Source organism: Phyllobates terribilis, unplaced genomic scaffold (genome assembly GCF_046119375.1).
Source record: "Phyllobates terribilis strain yellow unplaced genomic scaffold, ASM4611937v1 Scaffold_1__5_contigs__length_1240528914, whole genome shotgun sequence".
Taxonomy (NCBI): Eukaryota; Metazoa; Chordata; class Amphibia; order Anura; family Dendrobatidae; genus Phyllobates; species Phyllobates terribilis.
Window position 1 is genome coordinate 349083600 of NW_027362761.1, and position 12719 is coordinate 349096318.

Below are 12719 nucleotides of genomic sequence, written 5' to 3' on the forward strand. Positions count from 1 at the left end.
ATTTGTGGGGGGTTTCCACTGTTTAGGCACAAACAGTAGTTTTTCAACACATATGAGCTCTTGGCGTACTCAGGGCAAATTCAATAACAAATTGGGAAGTCCATCTTCTCCTGTTTCCCTTACAAAAATGAAAAATGTTGGGGAAAAATCTTAACTTCCATTTTCACGGCTCAACATTATAAAACTCTGTGAAGCACCTTTGGTGCGAGGTGCTTCCCACATGTCTAGATAAATTCCTCTAGGGGTGTAGTTTCAAAAATGGAGTCACTTGTGGGGGATTTCCACTTTTTATGCACATCAGTGGCTCTCCAAATGCAACATGGCATCCCCCATCTATTTCAGCCAATTTTGCGCTCCAAAAGTCTAATGGTACTCCTTCCCTTCCGAGCCCTGCCTTGTCCCCAAACAGTAGTTTTCCTCCACAAATGGGGTATCAGAGTACTCAGGAGAAATTGCCCATCAAATTTTTGGTCTATTTTATCCTGTCACCCTTTGAAAACTTAAAAGTTTGAGGGAAAAATCTTAATTTTCTTTTTTTCCTTCCACATTGCTTTAATTCCTGTGAAGCACCTAAAGAGTTAATAAACTTATTGAATGTGGTTTTGAACACTGAGTGAAGTTTTTAAAATGGTGTCACTTTTGGGCATTTTCTGTCACATAGGCTCCTCAAAGTCACTTGATATGTGATGTGGTCCCTAAAAAAATTGGTTTTGTAAATTTTGTTGGAAAAATGAGAAATTGCTGGTAGCATCTAATTTCGCAAAAAAAAAAATTCTGTTTCAAAAATAATGCTGATGTAATGTAGATATGTGGTAAATGTTGTTTATTAACTATTGTGTATGGCATAACTGTCTGGTTTAAGGGCATACAATTTCGACGCTTGAAAATTGCTAATTTTTCTAGTTTTTTGTCAAATTTTCGATATTTTCATAAATAAATGCAAATCATATCAAGCTAAGTTTACCACTAATATGAAGTGCAACATGTCAAGAAAAAACAGTCTCAGAATTACTGGGATATGTTAAAGTGTTCCTGAGTTATTACCTCATAAAGTGATACTGGTCACAATTGAAAAAATTGGCCTCGTTAGGAAGGTGAAAACAGGCTTTGGGGTGAAGGGGTTAATTAATGCTGGATTTTACCTGTACCTGCCCTTTTAATTTGTAGGCTTATAAACTGGGAGAGACATGTTTGATTAATATTAGGTTAGGGTCCATGCAAAGAAAGATACGCCTTTTTGTAGTTGATGGGCACACTGGAATAGTCTAATTTACGCGCTAAGTACCTTCATTTTTATAAGCATATTCCATATAGCAGTAAAGCCGTCCAAATTTCATATATTCAATGTTTGAATACAACTTCACACTTACAGAGTGCTGCTGTATTCTTTATTTTGTAATTTAATCATGTCATTTCCAAGTTATTTTACCTCAGAGACTTCTTGTAAACTGATAACTAAAGTAGAAAAAATATCTGTAAATATTCCTTTACTTACTACAATTACATATTAAAAAAAATACTTGCAAATATTTTCAACATTTGCATTTCTCCTAACAAAAGATAACTTTCAATTGATATATCCCGTGAAAAGTCAGAAATATGAAGCTGCTGGAGTACATTGGAGGCTTATCTTCAAAAGTCTAAATCTGTAACATATATAATCCCTGACTTCCAATAACAAGGGGATTATTTTTAGTAACTCACACCTGGCTTAGCACTCACTAAGAGACATGAAGAGGATTTAGTGTATTAAATATAGTAACAGTAAAAGCGCTATAGCGCAGAACATTTTCTTAAGGAGAACACACATTCCAGGAGAACCGTATTACCGAACAGTAAGACCGACATCTTTGCCCTTGGTCCAGATATATTTCTATAACCCATATGAATAATGTAAAGATTGTTCAACATAAGAATTTAACAATGTATTATTGACATTTTGGGATTTCTGATCAGTATAAAGTCAGTTTCACATGGTCCAAATAGAATTCAGTTTTAGCTTCTATATCACAGAGATAGTCAAGTCAAGTGGTTAATGTCGATAGATATTGAGATTAGGGATGAGTGGACCCGTTGATGTTTGGGTTTGCCAGGTTTGAGCAAACTTTAGTCCAAAGTTCGGTTCGGGTACCGGAACTCTATCCGAACTCTGAACTCCAAGCACTAAAACGGACTTCAGGCAGAAGTCTGTGTTCAGAGTTCAGTACTGGAGTCCGGTACGAACCCCAAACTTTACAGTTCGGTTTCGCTCATCTCTCATTGAGATGCAAAAAATTTTTATTTTGTATTATATCTTGTATTTCTCAATCATTTTATGAATAAAAAACTGAATTGGTTCTTAGAAGATGAATCATCAACAATTTGCATACAGTACAGACCAAAAGTTTGGAAACACCTTCTCATTTAAAGATTTTTCTGTATTTTAATGACTATGAAAATTGTACATTCACACTGAAGGCATAAAAACTATGAATTAACACATATGGAATTATATACTTAACAAAAAAGTGTGAAACAACTGAAAATATGTCAAATATTCTAGGTTCTTCAAAGTAGCCACCTTTTGCTTTGATGACTGCTTTGCACACTCTTGGCATTCTCTTGATGAGCTTCAAGTGGTAGTCACCGGAAATGGTCTTCCAACAATCTTGAAGGAGTTCCCAGAGATGCTTAGCACTTGTTGGCCCTTTTGCCTTCACTCTGCGGTCTAGCTCACCCCAAACCATCTTGATTGGGTTCAGGTCTGGTGTCTGTGGAGGCCAGGTCATCTGGCATAGCACCCCATCACTCTCCCTCTTGGTCAAATAGCCCTTACACAGCCTGGAGGTGTGTTTGAGGTCATTGTCCTGTTGAAAAATAAAAGATGGTCCAACTAAACGCAAACCGGATGGAATAGCATGCCACTGCAAGATGCTGTGGTAGCCATGCTGGTTCAGTATGCTTTCAATTTTGAATAAATCCCCAACAGTGTCACCAGCAAAGCACCCCAACACCATCACACCTCCTCCTTCATGCTTCACGGTGGGAACCAGGCATGTAGACTCCATCCGTTCACCTTTTCTGCGTCACACAAAGACACGGTGGTTGGAACTAAAGATCTCAAATTTGGACTCATCAGACCAAAGCACAGATTTCCACTGGTCTAATGTCCATTCCTTGTGTTCTTTAGCCCGAACAAGTCTCTTCTGCTTGTTGCCTGTCCTTAGCAGTGGTTTCCTAGCAGCTATTTTACCATGAAGGCCTGCTGTACAAAGTCTCCTCTTAACAGTTGTTGTAGAGATGTCTGCTGCTAGAACTCTGTGTGGCATTGACCTGGTCTCTAATCTGAGCTGCTGTTAACCTGCGATTTCTGAAGCTGGTGCCTCAGATAAACTTATCCTCAGAAGCAGAGGTGACTCTTGGTCTTCCTTTCCTGGGGCGGTCCTCATGTGAGCCAGTTTCTTTGTAGTGTTTGATGGTTTTTGCAACTGCACTTGGGGACACTTTCAAAGTTTTCCCAATTTTTCGCACTGACTGACCTTCATTTCTTAAAGTAATGATGGCCACTCGTTTTTCTTACTTAGCAGCTTTTTTCTTGCCATAATACAAATTCTAACAGTCTATTCAGTAGGACTATCAGCTGTGTATCCACCAGACTTCTGCACAACACAACTGATGGTCCCAACCCCATTTATAAGGGAAGAAATCCTACTTATTAAACCTGACAGGGCACACCTGTGAAGTGAAAACCATTTCCGGTGACTACCACTTGAAGCTCATCAAGAGAATGCCAAGAGTGTGCAAAGCAGTCATCAAAGCAAAAGGTGGCTACTTTGAAGAACCTAGAATATAAGACATATTTTAAGTTGCTTCACACTTTTTTGTTAAGTATGTAATTCCACATGTGTTAATTCATAGTTTTGATGCCTTCAATGTGAATGTACAATTTTCATAGTCATGAAAATACAGAAAAATCTTTAAATGAGGTGTGTCCAAACTTTTTGTCTGTACTGTATATAACAGACAAAGGTCAATTACTAGTGTTTACTATCTAATAGAACATTTTATTGGGGAGTTCCACTACACTGATATTGATGACCTATCCGGATGAGAAGTCATCGGTATCAGATCGTGGGAGGCCGACATGTGGCACCCTCACCAATCAGCTGTTATCTTCTCCAGCAGTGGCTGGAAGTAAACAGTGTGAACAGTGTGATGGAGCGGAACATAACAACACCGTCATACTGCTTAGTGGCCACATTTGGGTACTGCAGATCAGCCACTATTCAAATGAATAGAGCTGATCTGCAGTACCTGAGAGCAGTCATTAAACAGTATGATGGAGCAGTGGTTACATCGTGTACATCAGGTCACTGCCGGAGCTGCTAGCTATTGATTGGTGGGGTTGCCAGGTGTTGGACAGCCACAGACCTGATACTGCTGATGAGTTATCTTAAGGATATGTCATTAATATGTGTAGTGGAAAACCCTTTTAATCTAAACTCCTAATAAATCAATGAAGGTTGTTCTCATGTACACTAATAATGATTTAGCTCCATTATATAAGTGATATTAAAAGAACAACTATTGACTTCTGCGTAAGCTATATAAGATTACCAGCCTTACCCCTAAAAGTATAAATGTAACTACTTCTAAAGTGAAAATTACTCCATGTACCACTTTCCATATTACTTATTGGGCTAAAGGTACAGTCACATCTTGAAGGGAATGTGTCATCAGAAAATTATAGTGTTTAATTCAAGCCTTTATGTTAAATGTATTTTTAAAACGTTTATGACTTTGTTTTACATTTTCCATATAATTATGCAGGTAAAACACCTTGAAGTCATGCAACTTTCATACTAAGGCCATTAAGGACCATATTAGGCTCATACGTCATCTCATTATCATCACAGACAGGAAAATGACAGATAAGACCAATGTGTGCAGCAGATAACACAGGGTACATCACTCACAATAGGTGATGGTAACAGCTCACCTCCTCCCACTCCCCACAATCACCATGACATAGATCACAGATGCTCCCATAAAAAGTCAGCGAGCCAGAACCTGTCTATTGCTAGTTATGGTCCATGTAACTGATGTAAAGAATATCACTGTAAAATGCTGTAATTAGTTCAGTCAAGGAGGATTGGGCTTTCATATTAAAAAAAGTGAATGAAAAAATTACAGTCATAACATAAAAACAAATTAGAAAAAAAAATATTTATCAGAATCTTTTTTTTTTTAATTATAAAAAATGAAATAGGTAATACGTCCTTTTTAAAGGGAACCAGACAGCTGATTCATGCTGCCCCAACCACGAGCAGCATACAACAATTAGAGTCTGGCAAGGTATATTTTATTGTGAAACACTATGATGTTTCAGAGAAAAATTTTTTAAAATGGATTGAGACATTGCAGCTCAGGTGGCTAGTCCAAGAGGACTGTCATCAGTGGCGTCTTGCTCCCCTCCTTAATCTTGAGTGACAGGTCTCTCCCTACGCATGGGTCTGGATAGAGAGAGACCTATTACTCAAGTGGAACAAGATGACCAAAAGCCATTACTGAGCGGTCTCTTAGAATAGTCACCCAAGCCATATGGTCCCTGGATGGCTTTTACATGCATGCTTACTCTAAAATGTCACAGAATTTCAGAGTAAAACATATCTGGCTGAAATGACAGAGCCGGGCTCTAATTCATGCCGTCTGTGACTCGGGCAGCATGAATCAGCTGTTAGGCAGAAGAACTCAGGCTAATAAATAGTCACAGGTACCTACTCACCTTTTATTAACAGACACTGGGATTCTCCAACCTTTGATTTGGCTCAATTCAGTGTCAGATATTTCGATTTGCAGAGGAAGTCGTGGAGCCCAGACTGTCACTTCCAGCTGGGTGGTTATGTGCTGGTATGTGAAATTTACGATAGTGTCCACTTTACTCTTCATTTCTTTGCCATTTACAAAGACTGAGTCGCATTTGTCAGAGACCTGAATAAAAATAAAATAAAATATCCAGTATTTAGCATGTAGATGACAAGTATCTGAGACACAATAAGAGTATTTAAAGGATTAAAAAAAAAGGATGTCACTAGTTGTCACAATACATACTGCATGTATTATTAAAGGTGTTGTCCACTACTCGGACAACCCCTTCTCAATCACCATATTCCTCCATAAAAATGAATAGCATCTTATACTCACCTCCGATGCTGGCGCCATTCCAGCAACATTGACGTTTGGTCGTCCTGGGCTCGCATGACGTTATGTCACTTGAGCCCTGCAATCAATCTGCTGCCCACTAATGGGCCTCCTCACTCTTATTTCCTTCATTCGAAGCTGATATCCAGAAGAAGCAAGAGCTGAGGCTGCTCTCTGACTTCCTCTGGATGTCAGTTACGTCTGATGGAAGTAAGAGTAAAGAGGCCCATTAGTGGATGCTGATTGGTTGCAGTGTTCACGCTATATACCAGTGTCACATGAGCCCCGAGGACCCACCACCAATGTTCCTGGAATGGCATAGGAAGTGAGTATAGGCTGTTATTTTTATACATGGGGGAATATAGTGATTTAGGAGGCTTTGTCCAAGTAGTGGACGACCCCTTTAAATACATTTTTTTTAGACTTGATAAGGCTGGTGTAATAACTCTGAATACCCATGTCAAAAAAACTGAATAATCCTTTTAAGTAAACTTGGATATCTTTCTCTTTATTACGCCTTTACATACTGAATATATTCAAAGTTTTTTGATCTATAGGTAACGTCCACCTGTCCTATTCATTAAATTAGGGCAGAGAAGAGTATACGGAGCCTTTATGAAACAGTATGGTGTTATGAAGATTTGTCTGTAATAGTTCTGTGCATAGTTTTTTTCTGTTCGATTCATACAGAATATGAAATTGTAGACATCCATAGAGCGATAACTGGGCACAACTCACAGGTTACATGAGACCTTACATAATGTATAGTTAGAAAATGCTAAATTGAATTTGTGGAACAATTTTGAATAACAACATAATTATCAATGTAACTGAATGGCAAATAGTTGGCCAAAATTACCATAGTCTTATTTAACTGAGGAATGCTATTAAATAAAATAAAGCTATTTATTTTAATGCTCCACACAATGAGTTAAATTCAAGGGAGGAAGAAGATCAAATAGAAATAACACATCTCTTGAAAATCATATTTGGCATTTGATGATATAAATAATGATTCAATTATTTTCATACAAGTCGGATATCACACAATAGGATTTCACTATATTTTATTATTTTCTAAAAATAAAAAGGCGTTCTTTATGGACCTATGCTTGGAACAGTGAGAAGGTATAGAACAAGCTACAATATTCTCAATGGCACTTGTATTTTTTTTTTTTGAACAAAAGAATGCATGCACAGTACAAAGTGATCTTGTGGGCCGGAGAAAAACCCATTTTACAATGTCATCTTAGAAGCCTGGCAGGGTCGCTTGTTGCTGGCAGAAAGTATCATGTTATTATTTTAATCATCAACTATTTCCACCTTAAAGAAAGGAACAAGGCACTAGCTGAGAGGTAGAAGCACAGCGGCACAGCCTGTCATTTCATACTACCCACCTTACACTACAGACAGTCCTTCTTGTGAACACATAGTACAGTATACATTATTTTCAATTACTTCAACAATATATTCAGTATCAATAGTAACAACTAACAATGAGTGCCATATAATAAAATGCTACTGCCTAGTCATGTCAATTAAAGTATTGAAAAACAGCCACAATATTGTATAACTGAAACTCAGAAAATATAGCTCACTAGTTATTGTAATAATACACCATGGTTCCGATTCATTGAAGCGGTTTCATCAGAATTCTGGTGTACAAACAAACAAACAGAAGTGAAACGTTTTTGAACCACCGACAAAAATGTTGCAACTTTTGGTATTTTCACGCCAATTTCTACCAGCTCTGCCAAAATAGGAGCGTGACGCCACAGCTCATCTAATTCATGACGAGAAGTTTTACTACAGTTAGGAACTGGAGTAAGATTTATGACAAGGCGGTACTTGTCTGCCACTCCTGATTGATAACGAATCAAGAGCGTCTGACTCCAACAAGCCACCTCATCAAGATCAGCAAGAAAATCGAGAGTCTTGATGTTTTTTGTTAAAACATAAAAAAAATCCTTATAATCACCTTACTGCTCACCTCTCTGGCCCCTCAGCTCTTCATCATCACCGGTCTTTGCCGCATTTTCTGATCACCCCAGGAAAATCTGTGCATGCACACGTACGGTCACAGGGCACATCATGATGTCATGACATTGTGACTACTGATGAGCAAACATGCTTGCAAAATAGGTTTGCTTCGTGGCGGCTGCATGATTCACGCTGTTTGACAGCCACGACACATGCAGGAATTGCCTGACAGCCTGTTTGACAGCGGCGAGACATGCAGCCGTGGTGACACAAACCTATTTTTGCGAGCACACCGAAGATACTCGGTTAGCACCCGAGCATGATCGGATAACCCCTTATCCAAGCACGTTCGCTCATCACTAGTTGTGACCTTTCACGCGCTTGACCAGAACCTTCCTGGACCTTATCAAATCGGGAAGTAGAGACCTCTCATGAGAAGCCCGAGGATTCCAGCACGAAGGGGCAAGTGACAATGAGGAGCACAAGGGCCGGAAAGGTGAGAATAAGAATTTTTCTTATTATCAGAACATAATAAGGGAAAATAAATTCCCAAAGAATAACTTGTGAATTAAACATCCATGGAAAATCCATGCGAACAGGCAAATTAGAATTTTGCCTGTCTTTATTACAGTTCAGAAAATATTTCTTTGCAGGGGAGAGCACTGTCATAGCAAGCACCTAAGAAAATTGAGAAAATAGGGGCACAACCGAATGAAGCGTTTAGGTCAGAACAATAGACTTGCAGTCAGACAAAAGATGTGCCTGTATTACACTTGTATGAAACTGGACGTACAATACCTAGCATTATCTATTTTCTATTTTAGGAAAGGTTTATTATAAAATAAAAAATAAGTGTTACTTATCAGTCCAATCCCCTGCCAGTCCAGCACTGCTGTTCCAGTGCTGCTTCTATAGAAAAGAAATGATGATGCTCCTTCTAAAGATAAATGGATATGTAAGAGGCAAATTCCCTTGAATTTTACAAAAAATTGGATTCTCCTGAATTCAAATTTTTTGTGATTCACTTTTTGCAAATACAGCAAAATGGTCACTGCTCCCTGCTGATTCTCCTGGATATCTCTGCCGCATTTGACACTGTGGATCACCAGCTCCTCCTCACTATGGTCCGCTCTATCGGCCTCAAGGAAACCATTCTCTCCTGGTTCTCCTCCTACCTCTCTGACCGCTCCTTCACTGTATCTTTTGCCGGCTCGTCTTCCTCTCCTCATCCTCTTACTATTGGGGTTCCGCAGGGCTCAGTCCTAGACCCCCACCTCTTCTCTCTATACACTGCCCCTAATGGACAAACAATCAGCAGATTTGGGTTCCAGTATCATCTCTATGCTGACGACACCCAATTATACACTTCTTCCCCTGACATCACCCCTACCCTAATACAAAATACCAAGGATTGTTTGTCTGCTGTCTCTAAAATCATGTCTTCCCTCTACCTTAAACTTAATCTCTCCAAAACTGAACTTCTTGTGTTTCTCCCCTCTACTAACCTAACTCTACCTAACATCCAAATTACCTTGGAGGGTTCAACCATAACTCCCAAGCAGCTTGCTCACTGCCTTGGGGTCATATTCGACACTAAACTTTCCTTTATTCCTTATATCCGATCACTCACTCAATCTTGTCACCCACATCTTAAAAACATCTCCAGAATCCGACCTTTTCTCACCTTTGAAACTGCTAAAACTCTTGCTCTTGCTCTTATTCACTCTCGTCTGGACTACTGCAACTGTCTTCTGATCGGTCTCCCTCTTACCAAACTTTCTCTTCTCCAATCTGTCCTGAATGCGGCAGCCAGGGTCGTATTTCTGTCCAGCCACTTCACCGATGCCTCCATCTTGTGCCAGTCATTACCCTGGTTACCCATTCGCTACAGGGTCCAATATAAACTCATCGCTCTCACCCACAAAGCTCTCCACAGTTATGCACCGCCTTATAGCTCCTCTCTCACCTCTATCGCCCTACACGTGCCCTCCGTTCTACAAATGACCTAAGACTAACATCTCCCATAATCCGAACCTCGCACCTCCGTCTCTAAGACTTCTCTCGTGCTGAGCCAGTTCTCTGGAATGCTCTACCCTAGACGATCTGACTTATGCCTAGCCCCCACATCTTCTAGTGTGCTTTAAAAACCCATCTCTTTAAACAAGCCTACCACCTCAACTACTCAGTAAACTAACTTTCCCCTGTTCCCTCCTTCTAAATATTATTCAGAATCTGCTCCCTACTATTCATCTGTCTCTACACCCTCCATGCACACGATAACTGCACTCGATACTTGATTATTGCACTTAAACATATGGGCTAATGACTGATCATGCAGCCTTATATGAAAATCTCTATTTATTATAATTGCCTGACCTGAAATAACAAGTACTTTTCACCTATTGTGTCCCCCCATTTCCTTGTAGAGTGTAAGCTTGCGAGCAGGGACCTCACTCCTAATGTAACTATTTAAACTCTTACCTTGCATTGAATTTATTGTCTGTACATGTCCCCACTTAATTGTAAAGTGCTGCGGAATATGTTGGCACTATATAAATAAAAATTATTATTATTATTATGGCATCCGGCTGGCCATCGTTTTGTTTAATTATAGAGGGTTGGAAAAAAAATACTCACTCGCCACTCACTTATCCCACCGCAGTCCCCTCTCTGAGACTCTGCGTGATCGATTTTCAATGAAACCTCTTCAGCTCTTACATCTACACTTAGTGGCGGGAAACCCAATGCTGATTAGGCCTCAGATGCCATGATGTACATAGCTCAACATTCTGACTTGGCCTCAGGCAAAGTGCCTTGTTATGTCTGAGGTCTACTCCACAATTGAAGCCCTAGTGCCAAGTGAGGATGACCGACAGGGGTCTACATTGGTGAGACAAGTGAAAGCCAATGTATTTTTTTTTCTCATCCTATGTTTATTATGCTCTGGGGTTTGGTGAGCATAAATGACTTTCACTTCACATTAAATAACTTCAATGTGAGTCAAACAATTTACCAATTTCAAGCAAACTGCAGAATTCAAATTTTGAAATATTCACTCAACACTAGTTTCTGCCATTTACTGAAGTTTGCTGCAAGTTCAGATGACTGAGGAAAAGGACTCCATCCTATCGGAACTTGACCCTGAAGCTAAGAGCTAATCAGTGATCTCAGCAGTTGTGCAACTGAATAGATAGGAGGCCTTAGGTGGCAGCAGCAACATAGAATGATAAGTAACACTAATTTTATTTTATAATGATCCATTCCCGATAGCTAGTTTGACCCCTTCCTGACATTTGATGTATGTGTACGTCATAATGGGAAGGGTGTTCCCAACGTGTGACGTACAATTACGATATGATGATCATCCAGGCATAGTAGCTGTGCTACCAAGATCACTGCCGGGAGATTGACTTAACAGCTAGCCGAGATCCTGCAGCTACATCCCAGAATGTTTAATCCTTTAGATGTTACAATCTATAGCGATCACGACATCAAGAGAATTGCGAGAAGGAATGGGCTCCTTCTCTCACTCCTTTGGTCTCCTCTTGATACGATTGCAGTTGCTGATGATTGTCAAGACAACCGGAGGTCAAAGAATGACCTACAGGTTTGCTATGTATGGCGGTGTGATATCCTGCAATACACAATTATTTCAGGGTACCACACGAGCAATCAGAGTATAAAATGTTCAAATATCAAAGCAAAACTAATTAAAAAAGTTAAAGGGAACCTGTCACCATGAAAATGATGTCCCATCTGCAGGCACCATGTAATAGAGCAGGAAGAGCTGAGCAGATTGATACACAGTTTTGTGAGAAAAGATTCAGCCTAACCTGTGTTTCAATTATTTAATCCTCTGCTCTTTCTGGGACTTTTGGTCCAGTGGACGGTTCTGTCAGTGACTGACAGCTATCTCTATATGTACACTTATAAAAAGAAAGCTGTAAGTCACTGATAATTGGACCAAAAATCCCAGGAAGAGTAAAGGTTTAAGGCTACATTCCCACAGTGAGATTTTGGTGAGTTTTTGATACTGCAGAACTTCTGCACCATTTCTACACCTATTATTTAAATTAGATTACTTGCGTTTTTTCAGTGTGTTTTTGTGTGTGTTTTTTAACATGCATTTTTATCATGTTTTTGACTCTGAGGTTTTTGTTTCTTTTTGGTGTGTCATGCTTTAAATATTGTATTTGGCTTTGACAAAACTTTATTGACATACTAAGGTGCGGATTCATTCATTTTTGATGCACTTCTGTTATGGTGGCAGGTTTCCTTTAAGAAATAAATTGTAAAAGAATTAAAAAAAACCGCAAAAAAGGACGTGAAAATCACCAAAAATGTTTTACCAATAAATAGGCATTTTTTATGTAAAAAAATAAATAAATAAAAAAACAAAAAGTAAACATATCTGATATCCTCTTGTTCGGAAAGACCAGATCTATAAACCAAAATAAGTAAAAATATTAAAATCACATTTTTTTTTTCTCATTCCGCCACACAAAAATAGAAGAAAATGTGATCAAAAAATTGTATATGTATTTTAATGGTGTCACTGA

The 12719-nt window shown here is 39.1% G+C and overlaps 1 protein-coding gene across 1 annotated transcript in view; it reads right to left on the minus strand.

The window, feature by feature from the left end:
• The window catches only part of TMEM132B (transmembrane protein 132B), an 874875-nt gene that overhangs the window by 47627 nt on the left and 814529 nt on the right, over positions 1–12719 (minus strand). Inside the window, exon 6 of the mRNA XM_073676144.1 lies at positions 5765–5970. Coding sequence (XP_073532245.1) covers positions 5765–5970 — 206 coding nt within the window. The remainder of the gene's footprint in view (positions 1–5764; positions 5971–12719) is intronic.